A 20,525-nucleotide genomic window follows, 5' to 3' on the forward strand; every position below is an offset into this window, starting at 1 on the left:
ACACGCTACTTCAGACGGCCTGCCTGCATCATGTGACCCCCCCCCTGCCAGAAGAGTCACGTGACTCAGGAGCCGCTGCACCTGTGACCTACTGTACGCGAATGCAGCCGGCAGCGACGTGGGATAAGACAGTGAGTCACCGTGGAGTGTGGAGGAAATGCAAAGCAGCTCATCATCATCGCTGCAGAGGTGGAGGAGCAGCAGCTGGGTGGGGGGGAGGTGAAGGAGAGTAGCATCCCCCTGCTATACATATATATTTATGTAGCTGCTGTGCTATTTTTTGCCCGTGTGGGCCACTGTGATCAGATGTATGAGCGCTTGCGTGCGCCGGGATTCGAAACGACGCCCGCCTCGGAGGTTTGAGCATCGCCGCGTTGCTATGGCAACAAGTCCTCTCGACGACGAGGACGACGACGGCTGGTCCCGACGTATCGGAGTAGCCGCTGGGCTGAGCTTAAAATGCCCACGTACAGGACGAGGAAGAGACAAGAGGAGTCTAAATACGACAGCAGATACGAGGGCTGGGAGGTGGGTGTGTAGAGGATGCGAAGGCCTTACGCTCAGCCGAGGCAGTGGCAGCTCAGAGCAAATGCTTAAACTAAAGAACACCGCTCAGAACATTAAAAAACCCACCACACGGAGGGTAGAAACACACGAAATCAATAGCGAAATCAATAAGGCGCATGTGTTATGAAACCAAATACTAAAAGGTTTGGACCTCAGGCTGTAGGTTTGTGTGTGAAAGGTATCAATAAAAAAAACACCGAACCGATGGAGACGATGGAGCACAGATGCTGCAGAAGTTAGCAGATGAGAGGAAAGTTGGAACAAAGAATGAGTGGAACAACATGAAACCCAGCAGGGTGTTCTGGAAATTGTTAAAAAAGGGCGATTAATGTTTGAAGTAATATTTAACCCTGTGACACCCAAAACCCACTGATCGGCACTTTATCTTCAGAAAACGACCAAAAATGAAACTATTTATCAGGCAGACACTGTAAAAACTGAGAGAATCAACTTTTTTGTTCACAACTTTGACATTCAGTTTGGACAATTAACCACATCTAAGCTTAAAGTCATGATAGTTCATTAAAATCTCTTTATTGTGCATGTTTCAAATTTGAAAAATGACCAAAAATAAACCATATGGACTAAACTGGTGGGATTTAGCTGCAACCAACACACAAATTACAAAAACTTTTAGCTGAACTGCAGGCAGTGTTTAATCAGATAGGAAACAAATGTGAAAGCAAATTATAAATGCAAGCAGCACAATGTGTATGGTGTTTATGGCTTTCATTTTAATTTCTGCTATTGGTAACACCTGTGAACAATTGGAAAACCCTTGTGCATATTTATTGTGGTTGTTTTTCAATTTTTGCAAAATAAATTTTTAAAGAAATTCAACTTTTGTCTTTCTTTCTTTACTGCCATGCAGCACAGAAGACATTTCTAAGTTCTCTCTACTCTTAGTCATGCTTGTGCTGTTTCCATGGAGGTGCAGGACTTTATGTTGCAGCTAAGAAACAAGCAAGAAGTACCAGGAGCTTTGATTGTGGAGGCCAAGGCTGCACAGCACTACACAGCTGCACGTATCACAGCATCAGCAGCCATTTTACAACTCTTACCAACTTTAATTTGTCTATGTTTGCCTCTAACTTTCATGTCATTCCAGGCCTCCATGTTAATGATGATCACCTGCCCACCACCACGCCCACCTGCCTCCAATCCTCCAATCAGCCCTTCACTGCATATAAACCTGCCCCCGTTCAGTAGTCTGATGCCAAGTCGCTAACATGGCAGCATTAAAAACATCAAAATGTTCATTTTAAAGTGAAAATGGTTGTCGTAGCTCAGCTGCAAGAGCTGGCAAAAGCTTGTAACGTAGCATGCTGGCTTAAAAAGCTCACCAGCTCGGATAACTTTTACTTAAAATAAAATATAAATAAATAAAATGTTGTTGCAATGCTTTGCAGCAAAGACAAAAAGGTGTCTGTTTATGACCAAACATGCTTCTAAGTCCTCTATCTGCTGTATTTACTGAGTCCTTTCTTGGCATTCAGTCAAAATCACATTATACTCAAGGCAGCCGATTCTGAATTAGCCCGTTGTCAGCCTTAATTTAACTCCCAGCGAGCTACACATCAACAGTTATGTCAGCGTTCACATACAGCGAGTCCACATGATCAGAGTTAATTTAACACTTTTAGATAGTTGGCCCAGAGTCACATCAGCTGTGTGAGCCGAAGAAACAACTCTCATATCAACGCTTGTCAGATCCAAATAATTAACGCCGAAACATCAACGCGTGTTAACGCTGAAAAATGGGGAGCAAGCAGCTCAGAGGCTGACAGTTGTTAGGCTTTTTAAAACTGGCATTATAGATCATTTAACCCTCTGATCCCCAAAATTAGGTTTAAAAGGCATGTTGTAGAAGAAAACCTGCAAAATCAACATTAATCAAACATTATTCAGAGCCCAAACCTGTAAATACAGAGAGAACCATCAGATTACCACGATTAAAATCTGGATACTTTCATTCTACGTGTCTCTTTAAAAATATCTGTCAAAAATCAACCATTTCCTCGACCAAGATTCTGTAAAAAATAAAAAATGTTGGGCTCCTCGTCACTATTGTGAAGCCATGAGTCACTAAACTGCAACCAACAGTCATGTGACACATATTCAGGGAATTTTTAGCTGCAGACACAAGAAAGATAGCAGATGAGTACTGAAAGGAATCAAACATTTAAGTAGAATTTAAAAATATAGTCAGTAGAGTCATATGTTTCTCCTGGGGACTCAACAACAACAATGTTGAACATTTTGATTCCAGATGTTTTTAATATTTGTGAAAGTAAATCATCAAAGATGCTCAACTTTTGTTTTTGTAAGCAAGCAAGGAAGTAAACAAGGAAGTAAGCAAGCAAGTAAACAAGGAAGTAAGCAAGCAAGTAAATAAGGAAGCAAGTAAATAAGCAAGTCAACAAGCAAGTAAGCAAGCAAGGAAGTAAACAAGGAAGTAAGCCAGCAAGCAAGTAAGCAAGTAAACAAGGAAGTAAGCAAGTAAACAAGGAAGTAAACAAGGAAGTAAGTAAACAAGGAAGCAAACAAGGAAGCAATCAAGTCAACAAGCAAGTAAGCAAGGAAGGAAGTAAACAAGGAAGTAAGCAAGCAAGCAAACAAGGAAATAAGCAAGCAAGTAAGTAAGCGAGCAATCAAGTAAACAAGGAAGCAAACAAGGAAGCAATCAAGTCAACAAGCAAGTAAGCAAACAAGGAAGTAAACAAGGAAGCAAGCAAGAAAGCAAGCAAGTAAACAAGGAAATAAGCAAGCAAGTAAGTAAGGAAGCAAGCAAGTAAATAGGCAAGGAAGTAAACAAGGAAGCAAGCCAGTAAACAAGGAAGTAAACAAGTAAGCAAGCGGCACAGCTTTCTTATATTGCAGTGAAAATTGAACCCACAGGGAGCAAAACAAACTGCCAGAGGAACCCCAGATAGGGTCACATATTGTGCACCTCTGATGTCTTACTTCAGCAGTTTATAGCAACACAGGTGATTATTTCATATAGTTTTATGAGCAAATGTGGCATTTAAAGCTGCTGAAGTCTTGCAAACTAAACGTACAGTGTGTGAAGATGAAAAAGCGCAGCACTAATTCTGGTTCTGCCGTCCAGGCCGTCATCATGACAGTACAGCTGTAGCTGAAGTGTTGCTATACAGCTATTCTAATCAGGTCAGTGGATCGTTCCACTTCCTCCATTTTTTTTTTTTTTTCCCAGCTGAGTGATCATTTATTCCTTCAGAGTGAAACAATCCTTTAAAATCTGCAGCCTTTGAAGTCTGTCTGATGGCGGCTGTTGCGTTCGGTATCCTCTCCGCAGATCAGCGCAGCATCGCAAAATCCACAGGAGAGGATGCGAGAGGATATGAGTTTCCACACACAGCTGAGCAGAGAGACGAATTGCAGCAGCAAAAAAAAAAAGAGCACAAAGACTGAATTCACGAAGGAGGAGAGGCAGGGGGGAGGGGGCGGCGGTGGAAAGAATAATGATGGAGACAATGAGCGGGGAGATGATGAGGGAAGCAGATGAAAGATGGGATGATGAGGCTGACGATGATGAGATGAAAGTAGCAGTTTTTTGGGGGGAATAAGAGGCGAAGCCGGGGAGCCGAAGGAGGAGAAGTTTACAGTGGCTTCCTGCAGAAAAATGGCTCCGGCTCCCCATCGCAGTAAATCATGTCACTTGGCTACATCCTGTCTGTTCTCAACTTCTCACCAGCCTGAAGGCGATAAACAGGCCCGCCGCCTTATTGGAAACAGATGTTGTGAATGGGAGAGAGACAAAGAAAGAGAGAGAGAGGGAGAGGAGAAGTGGATGGAAACGCCTGATAAAGTTCTCTGGATCAGCGGCCTAATGAGATCAAACTGGTTTCGGGTCGGCCTCCAGGAAAACAGACACAGAGATAGAGCTGGACTCCTGCCAGGACACTTGGCTTCCTGAACACGTTAGAAACCGATGGTGTAATCACATCGACAATCTGTTTTCTATACGCTCAACTGCAGTAGGAAAAATCAGTCTGTGGTGTGATTCACTTCTAAACAAGTTAATATAGAATGACAGGAATGGAAAGCATGTCATCGTCTCGCAGCGTTTTAATCTGAGTCCGGCTCCTGTTGCTTTAAACCTTAAAACCCACCAGCAGGTTTGAAAGGCATGTTGTCTTTCCCAAAATCACCAAAACTACACCATTTATCAGAGCTAGAAATGAGAAAAACTGAAGGAATTTACTTATATTCAACATACAAATGACCACCTTTATTAAATCATTATATTTTATGTCTCTTTTTTTTTTTTTTTTAATGCCAAAAATGAACCATTTGCACTAAACAGATTCTGTAAAAAACCTAAAAATTCTCGGTTCCTCTGTGCAACCATAAAGCCATTAATGACTCAGCTGTGATCAACAGTCTCATAATAAGAAATCTGGGACTTTTCAGCTGAACTGCAGGCAGTGTCATTTAACTTTGTCATACTCCAGAGAACATATTTCCTATATCTTTCTACTTCCAGCCATGTTTGTGCCGTTTCTGTAGAAGTACAGGACTTTATACTGCAGTGATGATACACAATAAGACACCTGAATGTGTCCCGGATTTGTCCTCTGTTTGGTTTGTCCTGTTTGGGTTTTCATGCCTGAGGAACTGATGTTATCGATGTCAACATTTATCCCTATTAATCCTGTTTACTGCACATAAAGGCCTGGCTATACAACCTTTTAGGTGTTATCCATCGGCTCTAAAGCCACATTAAAGACGTAAACACCCTTCAGATCTTATTCTGTTTAGACAAATTAGTTAAACAAGCCCTCTGTTTGTAAAAGCAGCACATGTAGCAGAGTAGAGAGCGGAGTCGAGCGGTGTCTGCTTACTAATCTGCGAATTAATGGAAAGTTAATAACCAACAACCTTATAAGTTTTCCTTTTTACTATAACGCTAGCATAACTCTGTCCCTGATAACTGTCAAGTAACTTAAGTTAACACAACATCTGCTTGGGAGGTAGCTAGCCCGTTTGTTAGCCGGCTAGCTCTGTTGGGTGTTGACCTTATCACCTTATTTTTAAGATGCAACGCTGGAAAGTAATAAACAACGTACTCATCTTTAACTTTCCTAAGAAAAACAAATTCTTAGCTTGCTACATGAACTAGCTCGCAAACCACGTAGCTATTTTCACAGCTTTTCAGTTGGGCGGCGGCTAATGTGTTAGCATCAAACCCATTCTCCCTTTACATTAGAACATTAATAGAAGTCTAATTAATGCTAATATTACATGTAGTACGTCTGCCAAACTAAACAATTCCACAACAACAATTCATTGCTTTTAGAAAAGCTAAAATTAAATAAAAATAAATGTAATATTCATGGATATTAATGTATTTGGAATACAATATAAAACAGGACATGGACCATAAACTGGGATGGTTCTACCTAAGACATATAAAAAAAACAAAAAAACATCTGTCTGATTCAGTTTTCTTATATTTGTTTATGTAAAATATGTTAGTGTGTATATATATAAAATTGGTCAGTGAATCAATATTGGAACTCAGCCCCAAAAATACAGTATTGGTCCAGTTTTAGTTTTCTAGTTTTGGCAAGTTTCTGCTGAAAATGCATTCTGGGCCTCACCAGCAACACCAAGAAAACCACAAACTGAGAACTGCTGAAGCCAATACAAAGATTTTTTTTATATTTAAACTCTCACCCTGTTGTGTGAATTAAAACTTTTTATTTTTAAACATTTTCAAGACCACTGTGGTTGTGTCTGATGCTCTTACACCCTCCGCGCTGCTGAAAATCTTAATCTCAGTGGGATTACATGGTGAAATAAAGCCAGTTTTTTTCTATAAACTGTGCCAAAACGCTGCTCTTCCTGCAGCATGCCTGCACATCTACACAACAACAATTGTTCCTCTGTGTTTTTAAAGCCTGTCCAGCCTGTTTAATCCACAGTGGCAGCGGATCACTCCCTCTTAATCCAATCAGCATCAACTCTCACATGAGTACCTGACATGGGGAGGATGAGGTGAGCGTTTAAACTGAGCCACAGGCCTGAAAATTTAACTGGGAAACAGGAAAAATGCGCAAATCTTGAACAAAAAAATAGATTTTTGTTCACATTAAAGTCACTACAAAAAGTGTAGCACTGCAGGAAAGAGGTAGAAAGTGAATATTTTAAGGGAAAATGATTCAAAGTGTGAAATCTTCATTGCTCGTGTTCCTGTTCCAACACACACAGCACAGGACTACGTGCGTTTTTCTTTTTCTGCACGCGTCCCGCTCATGGCGCACGGAGCGGATTTGGCACGCGTACTGGAATTGCGCACAAAAAAGTGAAACTGAGCACGCAGGGACAAAAGAGTGCGAAAGAAAATGAGAGTGAGGCGGTGAAAGTTAACAGACTGAGCCGCTTTCACACGTTCGAGCCTTTAAACTGATTAGCAGACATGCAAATTAAGAGTCTATCACGCCGACGACCGCGGTGCGTCACACGCAGCGCGCAAAGGTCCCCGCGGCATCCACATGCAAAACACACACATGCAAAGCGCCTTATTCTTTTATTTTCTGAGGTTAAAGTATGAGTAAAAACAAGGGAAATGAAAAGAATAGTTTTCCTACCCATGTTTCAGCTCCTGTGGAAACTGGCCCTGAGACAAAAGTGACTGAGATGATGTCCACAGGTTGCCTGAGGAGGAGGAGGAGGAGGAGGAGGAGGAGGAAGGGGCGCAAACAACTGGACGTCCCGCTTAGGAATCAGGGAGGGAGGAGGGGTGACGTCAGTGCTAGAGGAGGAGGGGGGTAGAGACATGGATCAGACTTCAGTAATCCAAACGCACAAGACAGCTTTGAAGTGCAACAACAATACAGCATGTTTTCTACTCAGATGCATGTGTTCTCGGATTTTCTCGCGATGTTTATTTTTATTTTTTGCACATACATTTCCATGCAGCCTTCTATGAATTCTGTGCCATCCTGCAATAATCTAATGCACAACACTGCAATGTTGGATTACAATAAACTAATGCACAACAATACTCTAATGTCTTTTTTTTAAAAACACAAACTAAGGATTATTTTTTCCAACACACTGAATGGACGTCATCAAACTATTGGAAACGACAATGTGCAGATGGAAACTGGAGACCAGATATCACAAGTCAGGATCGAGCTACTGAGGCTGTTGATGCTTCTTGTGAAGTGTTGTTCCTGAAGGACTCGGGGAAGCTGACATTTTTGGAATCACATCAAATGGTTTCTTAGATGACAAATTGCAGAGTTGTGGATTCAAGTGCCTGACTACGGCCCGAACATGAAGCATCCAGCAGTCTGGTCTTGTCTTTTTTTTTAGTTATCTGTAGCACGGTGCAATTTGAATAACGCTGCATTTTAAGGCCTTTTATAGTCAGGGGTCAAAGGAGTGTCTGGTCACACTATCCAAACAGTCTAAGGTGTAAAACAACTCAACTTGAACAGCTCAAAACCTTTTTGCGAACAGAAGGCTGTACATATTCAAGATATTTTACGACTTATATTTTAGTTTCCATGCTTGTCTCCTGTCTGCTCCGTGTAAACACTGCCTGCAATTCAAATTAAAAGTTCCCGAATTGTTGTCACATGACTGCAGGTTGCAGCTGAGTGACTAATAGTTTTTTAGTTGTGCCAAGCGGTGGAGAATTTTGTCTTTTACAGAATCTGGTTGATGCAAATTGTTTATTTTGAAATTTTAACGTGATTAGGTTCATTTTGTCTCCTCTGATTTTTGGTATAAGGTTTCGTTTTTTGCTCATACTTACAAATTGCTACGACACAGTGGACAAGAAAAGCTTCATTTGACTTTAAAATAACACTTGACAGTCAAATGAAAACCTGAAAGAGATGTTAAAAAAGTGTAAATTGAATTTAAATGCACATATGTCCCAGTTTTTGAATGTAGAAAGCAGTTATGTAATTGGATTCACCAAGAAATCCTCACTGACAAAGCAGGTTTTAGACTTAAAATACTTTATTACAAACAGAATATATATTAAAATACACATCTAGTCCAAAACAAATGCTGCAGAGTGGTGCAAACACAAGATAAAAGAGACGAGTCGACGCCCCTCCGGAGAAAGCAACACGAACGCCTTTGAACGCGGTGAAATGTCAGAATAAGAGCGGCCCGGTTTGGAAGCGACGACGGCGAATCGCTCCTCTTGTGTGTTCAGAAGTGGAATATCAGGAGCAGCCATGCAGGAATCTGAGCAGACGAGGAGGCTGGGAATGTTTTTTTGTGGTTAAACTAAGTTGACAGGCATAAGAGGAGCTACTGCAGCATGAAACATCGCCGAGCTGGAGGGTAAACAAAAACAGATTAGGAGGAAAGGCGCAGGCACATGTTGTTTGAGCGTGTTTACATCAGCGACGGGGGCAGGTTTACTGTAAGCCTGACCCCCCGCTCACACTCATTCTTGCTTTTTGGTGCTCCTCACCTTAAAATCAATACGAGTGTTGGATGCACTAAGTTCTGTCAGAGCCAGAGGAGATGAAGCCTTAAATGTAACATCACAGCCATAGGTTTCCACTCGGAGCAGCAGCTGACAGGTCAGTGACATTCGCGTCTGGCTGAGCAGAAACTCGGCTAATTTATGCAACTTTTTTTGTGCTTAAAATAACTTCTTACACTCAGTTAACCCGAACCATTACTTCTACATCAGCAGCTCCCAACAGCCGCGATCCGTTACGCGACAAAGCTGCTGCCTCTCTGAGAAACCCGAGCAGGGATCTCCTCCAGATCCAGCGGCTCTGCCCACAGCTGTCACAGCTTCAGCGGGATGACCGGCCAGTACTTCGGCTGCTTCCGGTCGCAGTTTCTGTCGAACGTCAGCTGCATCGCCGCCTCCATGGCCGAGATCTTGGCCGCGTCCTCGCCGTACAGCTTCTTCATCTCGGCGGCGCGCCTCTCGCCGGGTCGCTCGGAGGGAGGAGCGACGCTGCTTCGCCAGGAGACGCCGCGCAGGTCCCGGTCGGCCGGCACGTAGCCGTCCTGCTGCTCGGCCTCCATCTGCTGCTGCTTCTCTGTAAAGACGCCACAACAGGATATTTATAGACGCACAGCAGACAGTGTCTTCACCTCACACTGTTTTTTTATGACAAATAATTATGACTGTGCATCCATCAGCAAAGTAATGTATCACGAGTCCTCCAAACAGTGAAGAGACTTTTTACTTTAAAGACGTACTGCAGCCCTCAAAGTCGTCTCACACAGTATGTATACAATTAGGACAGACTACTTTATCATTACATTGCACCTTAAGCATTAACCGTTGCAGTCTGTCATGTAAAATGAGCCGTCAGCTGTCTGTGTGCTTCAGAGGATTGTGGGTCAAACTGGCCAGAAAAGCAAAATCCTAACAGACATAGTAGAACATCAGGTATTGTTGCATACCACGAGGTGTGTCAGAAAAGTTCCAGGACTGGTGTCACAAAAGATATATTTCAAGTGCAAACTACAAGTTTTCCCCTTCGCAGTGATCTAACTGGAGTCTAACCCACTTCCCCAGCCTCCTCTTCACGCCGCCATGCACTCCTGGAAGGATTCTTCTGAGATCCTCCACAGCTCCATCGTCACAGCCATCTTGACGTTGTCTTCTAAGCGGGTCCCCTTGATGACCCCCTTGGGGAAAAATTCCCACGGAGCCAGGTGGGGTGAGTAGGGAGGTTGCTCCAGCACGGAGATGTTCTTCTCAGCCAGGAACTGTGGGATGCTCAGGGCGTTGTCATGGTGAAGCAGCCACGACTGGTCCTACCACAACTCTGAATGAAGCAAACGCTGCAGGATCTCTTTGTAGACGTGCTGGTTGATCGTCTGAAGGTGTGACACCAGTCCTGGAACTTTTCTGACACACCTCGTATTGTGTTTTGGGACATACTAAACCTTTATCTGGTGCACTCATACATAGACTAGTAGTATGGATATTAGACCCCATCTTCTAGGCCTGGGCGATAAAATGTTAGCAATATTTACTGACACTCAGACACTAAATCAGGAGCAACGGGGAAATAGTTCAACATGATGTTGAACAGTTTCATACAAATGCTTGAAAATATAAAGTTTGGTTGCATAAACAAACACCAAGCTGGTTCCCTGGGGTCTATATAGAGGCCTTCATCGCTCGACTTGTGGCCTCTGTGCAAGTCTCCTGAGGTGCACTAGTCTGCTGCCACCTGGTGTTTTCGTCTACGATGTTCACCATCTCCTCTGGTGGAGGTTGAGACCAGTGGTTTTCCCTACAAGACAGCTTTGTGGTCTAAAAACACCCCATGTGCTGAACCACGCATGCTTTTTGCCAATTACTGTTTAACACCTGTAAAGTCAGACACCTGCAGCTCAAAGAGAAACCACAGGTCACACGTAGTCGGCTGTGGCTTGTTCTCCATCTCTACAAACAGCCTCTGTAACTCACTCAGCTCCTCTCGGTGTCGTTCTGTCTGGGCGAAGTACTGCCGGAGCTCCTCGCTGATCTCCATGTTGCTGACGTCACACTCGATCTCGCTGTCCGAGCTGCTCTCCTCGTCGCCGTCTTCTCCGTCCTCACTCTCTCCTTCGTTCCAGTCCGCGTAGCGCTGCTGGCTGCCGGGATGCTGCTCCTGGCGGTAGCTCGGTCCGTATGCAGCCTCCAGGGCCTTCATGTAGGCCCGCCTGTGTCTCTGGTTCCAGGACATGGCCTGCTGGTAGTGCTGCCAGTAGCGGCTGTACACGGGGCTGGAAAACCAGGACATCACGGTGTTGATGTCCTCCTGCTGACGAGAGCAGAGTTTGTGCTGAGTTTCATGTTATTCAAACACTTCATTACTTTTCTATGAGTGCAAATGACATGAACCGAAGACAGCTGAAGGAAAACATGTGAAGAGAGGAGTCACACAGCTTTAACGCCCTGAACCCCAAAACCTGCTGGCATGTTTAAAATGCATATTAACTTTAAGTCTAAAGAAAAGACAAAACAGGAAAAAATATACCATCAAATGGAGTCGGCAGCTGCAAAAACAGAAGAAACTGAGCTTGAAATTGAGATTCTACGTCTCATTTAAAAATCCTCCAGAAATAAGCTGATTGGACTAAACAGATTCTGTAAAAAACAAAAAATTATCCACTAACTCGTCCAACAGTGAAGCTATCAGTGACTCAACTGTGACCAACAGTCATGTGACAAAAATTCAGAGATTTTTCTGCTGAACCGCCGACTGTTATCACACAGAGCAGAGAACCACAAGTGTAGAAGAAAATACTACAATTTAAGCAGCAAAATACAGCATGTGGAGTCACAGTTATCTTCTATCCTTGCATCGGTGACACCTGTAGGCACTTGGAAAAACTTTATTCATGTTCATTACAGGGTTTTTTTGGTTTTTAATTGTAATAATAATACTAATAATACTAATAATAATAACAATAATAATAATAAGGAGTCCAGATGGTTAGGTAGGAAAATAGCTTCCATCTTTAAAAAATATTTTATTTTTATTTCTTTTAATTACCAAAATAACATTTACCAGAGCTAGAGACACTAAAAACAGAAAGACTTGTTGGATTTTCAGCCTTTTGTCTGACTATTAATCTGTAACTTGCTGTTCAGTCACATCCGACCAAATCCAAGCTTGAAATTCTGACATTCATCCAAAATCACATTATTCTCTTTTAAAAATAAACCACTTGCTCAAACATGATTCTGTAAAAAACAGAAAATTTTGCACTCGTCGGTCCATCTGTGAAGCCATCAGTGACTCAGCTGTGACCAACAGTGACATAACAAAAATTCAGACACTTTGGGCTGAACTGAGGCCGTGTTTCACAGGAGACCAGTAAGAAAACAAATAAAAAATGTCAGTAGGAAAATATTTATAATATATGGAGTCACCATTTATTTATTCTAGTGTTGTAATCAACTGAGGGTAGGTGGAAAAATAATGTGCAATTGTTTTATTTTTTTGTAAATTAAATCATGCAAGAAATTCAACTTACAAAAAAAAAAAAAAAAAAAAGATTTATGGCATCTGCCTGTGTCATACTGCACAGAAGATGTTCATGTGCAGGACTTGATATTGCAGTAAAATGAGCCCACAGTGAGTAACAACAGGAGGATGTGCTGCTCTTCTCTGCTGCTACAAAATAAAGTCCTGACTGGTGCCGTTTTCTTACCATGACTGGAGACGGACGCAGCCCAGCGGGTCTCTTCTATCCGCTACAAACCTGCACCTTACGGACACAGATGCAGATAAAGTGACTGACAGAGTCAGTTAAAGTTAATCAGATAAAACCAGCAGGTGAAGAAAGCACAACATGGACGCGACATTTTTCACCAGAATAAAACACACGAAGCGACTGATCTCATGTTTCACACACTCACGTAAACACACGCTGAATATCTTCCACTACAACACATTTACCTGTTAGCTGCTAGCTGTTAGCCGGTTAGCGGCTCATGCTACTTCCGGTGAGCTCGTTTCCCAGCATCCTTTGAGGCACAGCAACAGCGCCGCCGGCTGCGTGGCGCCCTCCAGTGGACACTGCGCAGGCGCGCAGCGAGCTTCAAGTAAGTCGACAGAGAACTTTTAAAATGACATTTTTCGAGGTATTTGCTCCTCAAAAAGCCACAAAGGTTATGCAGCTTAACTGAAATGAATCTCTACTATTGTTTTATATTTTTCTCTTTCAACTCCAAGCAATTTATGGGTGTTTTTTTGTTGTTTTATTTTGCTCCTGTCTCATTTTTCACCACCGTCGGCTCATTTTTCATTCTCTATGGAAACAGAACAATCATGACTGGAATTAGAATGAACTCACAAATGTCTTGTGTAAAGCAAAACAAGGTTATGATGCCATGAATCATTTAAAAAAAATAGCAATGTTGAATCTCCTGTGGTTATTTATTTTACAAAAATTGAAACAAAAACCCAAACACACATGAAATCAACATGTACAGCATTTTTGGAAATGGCAGTTCAGCCAAAAAGTCCCTGAATTTTTGGTATATGATTGTTTTTTTCAGCTGGGTCATGAATGGCTTCATACTTGCATCATGAATTGCAATTTTTAAAATGTATGTATTTATGATTATACATATTTATAACATTATAATACTTGTATAAGATAATGTAATATTGTTATTGTTTTTTAAAGAGTCTGTTCAGTAACAAAATGTTAATTTTCAGCAGTTTGGAGGAACTGGCTGTGGCTATGTGGCCTCCAAGCTTCAGCCGTTGCAGCTCAAAAATGAATCCAATGCAAAAGCTCCAAAAGCTGCTGCAGTTCCTTGAATGGCCACTTGAGGCTTCTTTCAAAAGTGAGTCAATCCTCATAGACCTCCATGTTATAAAGTCCAACTTTATAGCAGAAATAAACAAGTTTACAGCCTGATACGAAGACTAGTTTTGGTCTCTACAGCTAATTTACCTCTTAAGGATAACTGTACAGAGGGTGAAATGTTATGACCCACCCAGTTAATTTGTGTTAAGGCTTAAAGTTGTGCATAGTTAAAGTTGTAATGTTGCAGTTCTAATGACACTTTGACAAGCGAAAACTTTTATTCTAGATATCTACAACGCAACTCTGACAAGTCAAAACTACAGTTAGCGATATCTGTAACCTCAGCTTGGACTAGTCAATGTAGTAGTTGCAGATATCTCCATTAAGAAGTCTGAATCTTCATGCACAACGCTGCATTTGAACAGTTTGAACAGGAGTATTGATGGCAGGAAATTCTGTGAGATCAGAAGAACACGCCGGCTGGATGCTTGTGGAGAACAAGAGCTTCAGTCATCAGAGGTTTGTGGTTGACACTTATGAGAACCTTGACCTCAGGCTGCTCTGACATGGAGGCAAACAGCTCGTTTTGTTCAGTTGTGGTTTCAGTGCATTTGAAAAGAAAGCCACCTCCGACTTATTGTAGCTCCTGATGTCATCACAGATACACATCGACAATATCATTTTGAATATTTAAAACTTAATTTAATACATCTGAGGCTATTGTTTTCCTTCATTTAATGCACTTTGTTAATATAGAATTTATTAATTTTTACTATTTTGGCCTAAACTGTTGCTTTAAAAGCAAAATTTCACAAACAGTGAAGTTCAGATTTGACTCGAGCTATAAAAAATAAAAAAAATCCTAAAAATGTTGCATTACCCGATAAAGGACGTCGTCTTATTTTTAGGGAGCGGGTGTAAAACAGAGCGGTTTGAGTGTTTGAGCGCTGGGAGACGTGTTTGACTGTCTAACTGGGTCACGCTTTGGCTTGAGGCTTCAAAGCTTTCAGCGGAAATGCAAAAAGACAGATGTGTCTTTTCAAAACACATTTCCTCCTGCGTTGTGTGAATGGATAACACAATAAAATCAGCTGGTGTAGCTTCAATTCTTTGATGTTGTGGTATTTTTGACACAGTATTTCCCATAAAGATGTTGTTATACTCAGTGAAATGTGGATTTTGGATGTTATATTTTAGTATTTATACAGATAGAATGATGGTGACGGAAATGCTTTACTTATATTATCCCATAATATGTAAAAGCGCATGTGTGTTATGATGTTTCTTGTTTTTTGTTGTGCACAGTGCAGATATGATTAATGTTATATTAAAATTTGTTTGGACAAAATGCAAAAAGTGTGAAGTTACGCACAATTAATGTGAAGTTTGTGATTAATGATTCATAAGATAAGATAAAATAAAACTGTTGTATTCTCAAAAGGAAATTCTACGACTAGATATTGTGGAAAAATATAATAAAATGACATAAAATGTGAATAAATGCCTAATAAAGAAGCAATAAGATAAATGCTAACATAAGATGAGAATAGAAAAGTAAGATGTAATACTGGCAGTGATGCTGAAGCAGTAATTTTGCATATAATAATTAAATACTGCACATAACCATCTGACACCCAGAGTATCGATACACAAAGATGCTTTTAACCTCAATACAACAACCTGGATGCCATTAAAATGAGGTCATGCAGTTCGATTGTGTCTCTTTCTCCCTCTGCTGGCAGGTCTCATCATGATTCTGTCATTTGTTGTAGGTACAAACCTTTAAACCGCATTAATTTGGCTCTTTGAGGAAGTAAACTCCAACCTAACCCTGACCAAAGACGAAAATTAGGGATGTTTTTGATTAGTTCCTGATTTGAAATGGTCTCTGTGCCACAGATTAACTGGAACAATCCTCCACATGACCACTACTCACACTGCATAAAAGAATCCAGCTGTATAACTAGTTATGTTCATTAAAGGTAGTTCACCAACAACACGAGTTGTTAAACAAAATATCAGTATCTATTGTACATTTTTATTCTTGGCATTTAGATCCTGCTCTGATCTGGAGCTACATAATAAACTTTGCAGCAGATTAAACATAAATTGTTAAGTTTTAGTAAAAGTTTAACACAAATTGGGGTAATAGTTGGGTTTTATACATGTTTAAATGTGCTAAACTGCAAGAAGGTGGTTGTTTTTGAGATGTATTCTTCAGTTATTACCTATTTTAATGCTTAGGCCAACTGAAGATGATAATTTTGACCTTCTTTGCAGGCATTACTGTCTGCTGTATCGCTATGAAGTCATATGAACAGTTTGTCCATTAGCAAGGACAAGCAATGAGTCTTTTAAGATAACCACTGGATGTACATGTGCCATTGTTTGTTGGTAGTTGTTTCTTGGATCTCTTTCCTTCTTCTTCTCTGGTGGTGGAGGTCAATCACAGACAGCTGCAGCTATCAGCTCACCTGAACCTAATCACCACAGCTTCCTTTAACAATCAGCTCTTCCCTTCCATTCACTGGTTTCACAGCCGTGTGTCAGCCAGCTTCCAGCCTGCATTCCCCCAGCCAGCCAGCCGGCCAGCCAGCCAGCCAGCCTTCTCCTGCTACTGTCCCCAACCAGCTTCCAGCCTGCATTCCCCAAAGCCTGCCTGCCCTTTCTCCCCGCTGTAGTTTCAGTTCTGGTTTCTGTGAGTATTTCCGTTTTTATTTTCTTCTGTATTTTTCCATAGTTTGTTTTTAGTATTTTCCCAGTTAGTTCCCTTTGAGTTCAGTTACTATTTCGCGCCTGTTTTTGTTTTATTTATATTAAATAAAACCCGTGTTACCTGGAATCTGTCCCTACCTGTGTGTCTGCACTTGGGTCCAAACCTGATTCGTGACCTGCGTCTCATCAACAATCAGCCCCTGTGCGCCCACAAACTGTCCAGTCTGTGTGTTTACCTGCCTGTTTGTCCACCTGTGCTCCCTGCCTGAGGTTTCCTGAGCTCTTTCTGCTCATCTGGTTTGTGTGATTAGTTTGTTGCAAGCGCACATTATTTTTCCATTGACTCCCTTTTTGACTTTTTGTCTCAGTTGTAGTTCTAAAAACCCGTCTTTTCCTTTTTGAAACCTGCCTCCTGTGTCTGTTTGGCTCCTCTATTGTTAACTAAGTTCACGTGGAGGAGGTTTTTGATGATCAGAAGTAAGGAGAAGTTGTGGGAAATGTGAGGTTTCCTATCGACACTAACAAGGTTTCGGTGTAGGTTCCCAGCCAGGTTGTGAAAAACGTCTTTGCATCCATGTCTGTATTTACAGTCGTCCTCAGATGTATTCACAGCTTTCCATTAAAGAAGGAAAAAAAACAAGTGTTACTGGAATAAGCTGAAGTTGACAAAAGTAATACAAAATAAAAATTAAATGAAAATCATAACGTTGCTTTTGAATTGTGGTTCAACAGAAATATTTTTAAAAAACAATCATGATGGGACCCATAAACTAACACTTTGTTGAACAACCCTTTGAGCCAATCACTGCCATCAGGTGTTTTCTGTAACGCCATCAGACTTCTGCACCTGTTGACAGGTGTTTAGATTTCACTGCTCATCAGCAAAGTGCTCTAATTTGACAGTTTAAAAAAAAGATCTTTTCAACCGTAATTCAAAAGCAATGTCTTATTTCACTAAATTATAATTTAGCAAATTTTTATTTATCATTACTTTCTTCAGTTTCTATTTATTTGAGTGACTATTGTGAATTTTGCCTTTTCTTTAATGGAAGGAGATGAAGACAGCAGGACACAATTACTAGTGTAACAACCTTTTATTGGTGACTTTTAAAAAATGTATTTAACACAACACCATTTCCCCTTTTTTATGTATTGTTTATTCGACGTTCTAAGAAATAAATCCTGTTTTCTTTGGTGTAAAATACGACGTTTTCCACTTTTTGATGGTAGAAAAACTGCAAATGTTAACTAACTCTGTTGCATTTTCAAGTCTCTAAACTGTTCCAAGTGTTGTAGTTCATTGCATCCTCTTAACTTAAACAACAACTACATCAGCTGATAATAATGCAAATCCAAATTCCAGTTGTCAACAAAAGCCCACCTGTATTATGAACACCAGTTTCATAAATATAAAGTCCTACAGCTGTTAAAACACACATTTCTCAGAGTGTTTGGATCCTGCCGCCATTATGTACATCTCACTGGTATAAATTGCTAATAATTTGAAGTAAAAAGCTACTAACTTAAACTACCTACATCGGTTATCTCTCCTAAAGTTACAAATCATTGAATATGCATGAAACAAACAAATGAATACTGTCTGAGACGATAAACTCAATTAGAAAACCATACATATATTTTCACGGATGTTTGATGTCACTCCCAAACAGGCTGTTGTGCGATAAACAGTTTGCAGGAGGATACTAAGTGTTGTTCAGGTTCCAGACCTTTGAATCTGACTGAGCTTGTCAGTAATTTTGTCTGATATTGGGACAAATAAGTGTCCTCTTGAGTGCAGGAGTCAAAGGTGAGATCTGAGTGGTTCGTCTTTTCCCATCAGGATGAATGTGACGCTCCTGTCTAAAAGTAGAAGCAGTCACATTCACTTCTGCTTTTTAGAGAAATTCCCATCAGCTTAAACAATACCTGAACAAAGGCGGAGTTTCAGGTTTGAGGAGGCGGTAAATGAACATCAAGCATCAGTCTTCTCATCAATACAGCACAGTGTCGTCTGCATACAAGCTTCAGTTTGGATCAGTATGGACGGATGGAAGCAGTGGTTTGTTCTGCTCCTGCCAGTGTGTTTGTGTGCTGACAGCAAAGGTACTGTACACCACCTATTTTACTGTGTTGTCATTTCATGATTGGAAATGTTTCACAGCTAAAATGTTCCTTTCAACTGCAGTGACTGTGATTAAAACCACCGGGAGAGGACCGGACGTCACTTCAGTGTGCATCAGGGGAAACATTTTGTTTGCAATGTGTACGATCAACACAGGAAGACACCGGCAAGAAAACTGCTGCCAGCTACACACAGATGTCAAGCACTCTGACTGTGAATGCGACTCCAGGTTCAAGCTGATGAACAAGAGTCCCAACGTGTTTCTGTACCTGACCGATTTAACAGCCGCCGACAGTGGAAACTACTCCTGTGAGTGTTCGTACGAAAGAGGAACGGACGTTTTCCACCTCAGCATCCTTGTGGAATGTAAGTTTGCCTGCAAACATGTAAGTTTTTCCAAAAGATGAACCGATATTCCAACATATCGAGGATGATGTATGATTGTCCCCTTTTCGCTGAGCAGATGGCGAGGACTGCGCTTTTTCCGGCATGACGTTCATGGCTGCGGTCGTCCTCATCGGCGTCGTCATCAGTGCGGCTGGAATAATCTGTGGTCACATCCTGAGTAGAAAACATCACAGGTAAAAAAAAATAACTTTGTGTAACTGTAGCATGTAGTAGAACAAAATACACGAGTAAAAATCACTGACAGAAAAGTCTGAGAAAAGGAGAACTAACTCCAGAATGCTCTCAGTTGTGGACATACGAGTGATATTCAAGGGATGCAAGGTGGATCGGTGGTTAGCACCGTAGCCTCGCAGCAAGAAGGTCGCTGGTTCACGTCCCAGTGAGGACACCCAGGATCTTTCTGCGTGGAGTCTCCATGTTCTCCCCGTGCAACGTGGGTTCTCTCCGGGTTCTCCGGCTTCCTCCCACAGTCCAGAAACATGTTTAGGTTAATTGGTGATTCTAAATTATCCATAGGTGAATGTGAGTGTGCTTGGTTGTCTGTCTCTAAGTGTAGCCCTGTGATAGACTGGTTACCTGTCCAGGTGAACCTGCCTTCACCCTGAGTCGGCTGGGATAGACTCCAGCCCCCCATGACCCTAATGAGGATTAAGCGGTGTATAGATAATGGATGGATGGATGTATGGATGGAGTTCTGTTCAACTGCATGTCTGCATCATGGCAGAAAAAAGGTGTAGAAAATCATGTGGGAAGAATCTATAGTAATAATGCTGTAATTAAAGCACTACCTTCTGTTTATTAATAGCAGTATTTATACCCTGAATTATTGGATTTAATGTTTTCCTGCTGGAATAACAATTTAGATATGGTGGCTGTGGCTCAGGTGGTAGAGCAGGTTGTCCTCTAATCACAAGGTTGGTGCCCTCCAAAGTCAAGACACTGAACCTGAAGTTGCTCCCAGTGGCAGGCAGCACCTTGCATGGCAGCTCTGTCACCATTGGTGTATGAATGTGATCGACTCTCAGATGTACGTCGCTTTAAATAAAAGCGTCTGCTAAATAAAATTTAAACTGTAGATTCACCATATTGAAAATAAAGGCTCCACAGTTCAAATTTCATGTTTTTGGTGACAGACTTCCTGGCATGGAGGACACTAACTTCCTCCAACTAACTCTCTCATTCATTCACTGTTAACAGAGAAAACACATCAGGAGCAGCTGAGTCAGCCACATCTGAAACCCTCCAGTCTTTGGTGAGTTCTTCACTTCTTCACGAGTTCTGCTTTAAACTCTGTCAGTGAATGTAGGTTATTTTTAAACACTGCATATCGTTACATGAAGCCATGACGTTATATGTTGTTTGGTTTTGGTAGGACCAGGACGACACCTACGCAAGCCTTCAGGGTCCAGAAAGAGACGCCTACCAGTCTGTCTCC

The 20,525-nt window shown here is 41.4% G+C and overlaps 2 protein-coding genes and 1 long non-coding RNA gene across 6 annotated transcripts in view; all 3 read right to left on the reverse strand.

Moving 5' to 3' along the window:
- The window catches only part of LOC103361270 (neuronal membrane glycoprotein M6-b-like), a 48,402-nt gene extending 41,138 nt beyond the window's left edge, over positions 1-7,264 (reverse strand). The window contains exon 1 of the mRNA XM_008287303.1: positions 7,182-7,264. Coding sequence (XP_008285525.1) covers positions 7,182-7,185 — 4 coding nt within the window. The 5' untranslated portion in view covers positions 7,186-7,264. The remainder of the gene's footprint in view (positions 1-7,181) is intronic.
- A 1,283-nt stretch (positions 7,265-8,547) lies between these two features.
- gemin8 (gem (nuclear organelle) associated protein 8) lies at positions 8,548-13,017 on the reverse strand. Of its 4 annotated transcripts, none has more exons than XM_008287307.1 (4): positions 12,987-13,017; positions 12,739-12,789; positions 11,006-11,342; positions 8,548-9,617 (listed from the first exon to the last, which is right to left on the reverse strand). In XM_008287307.1, the coding sequence occupies exons 2-4, from the start codon at positions 12,739-12,741 to the stop codon at positions 9,358-9,360; spliced, it is 600 nt and encodes a 199-aa protein (XP_008285529.1). In that variant the 5' UTR covers positions 12,742-12,789; positions 12,987-13,017; the 3' UTR covers positions 8,548-9,357. The 4 variants fall into 4 exon arrangements, with proteins under 4 accessions (XP_008285529.1, XP_008285531.1, XP_008285530.1 ...); XM_008287309.1 differs by lacking the exon at positions 12,987-13,017 and adding an exon at positions 12,947-12,962 and having other exon boundaries at positions 11,006-11,339; positions 12,739-12,781; XM_008287308.1 differs by having other exon boundaries at positions 11,006-11,339; positions 12,739-13,011.
- Positions 13,018-16,286: 3,269 nt separating this feature from the next.
- The window catches only part of LOC103361275 (uncharacterized), a 16,628-nt gene continuing 12,389 nt past the window's right edge, over positions 16,287-20,525 (reverse strand). Inside the window, exon 3 of the long non-coding RNA XR_520397.1 lies at positions 16,287-16,362. This is a non-coding gene — a long non-coding RNA (uncharacterized LOC103361275). The remainder of the gene's footprint in view (positions 16,363-20,525) is intronic.

The sequence above is a fragment of the Stegastes partitus genome, unplaced genomic scaffold (assembly GCF_000690725.1).
Source record: "Stegastes partitus isolate 25-593 unplaced genomic scaffold, Stegastes_partitus-1.0.2 Scaffold495, whole genome shotgun sequence".
Taxonomy (NCBI): Eukaryota; Metazoa; Chordata; class Actinopteri; family Pomacentridae; genus Stegastes; species Stegastes partitus.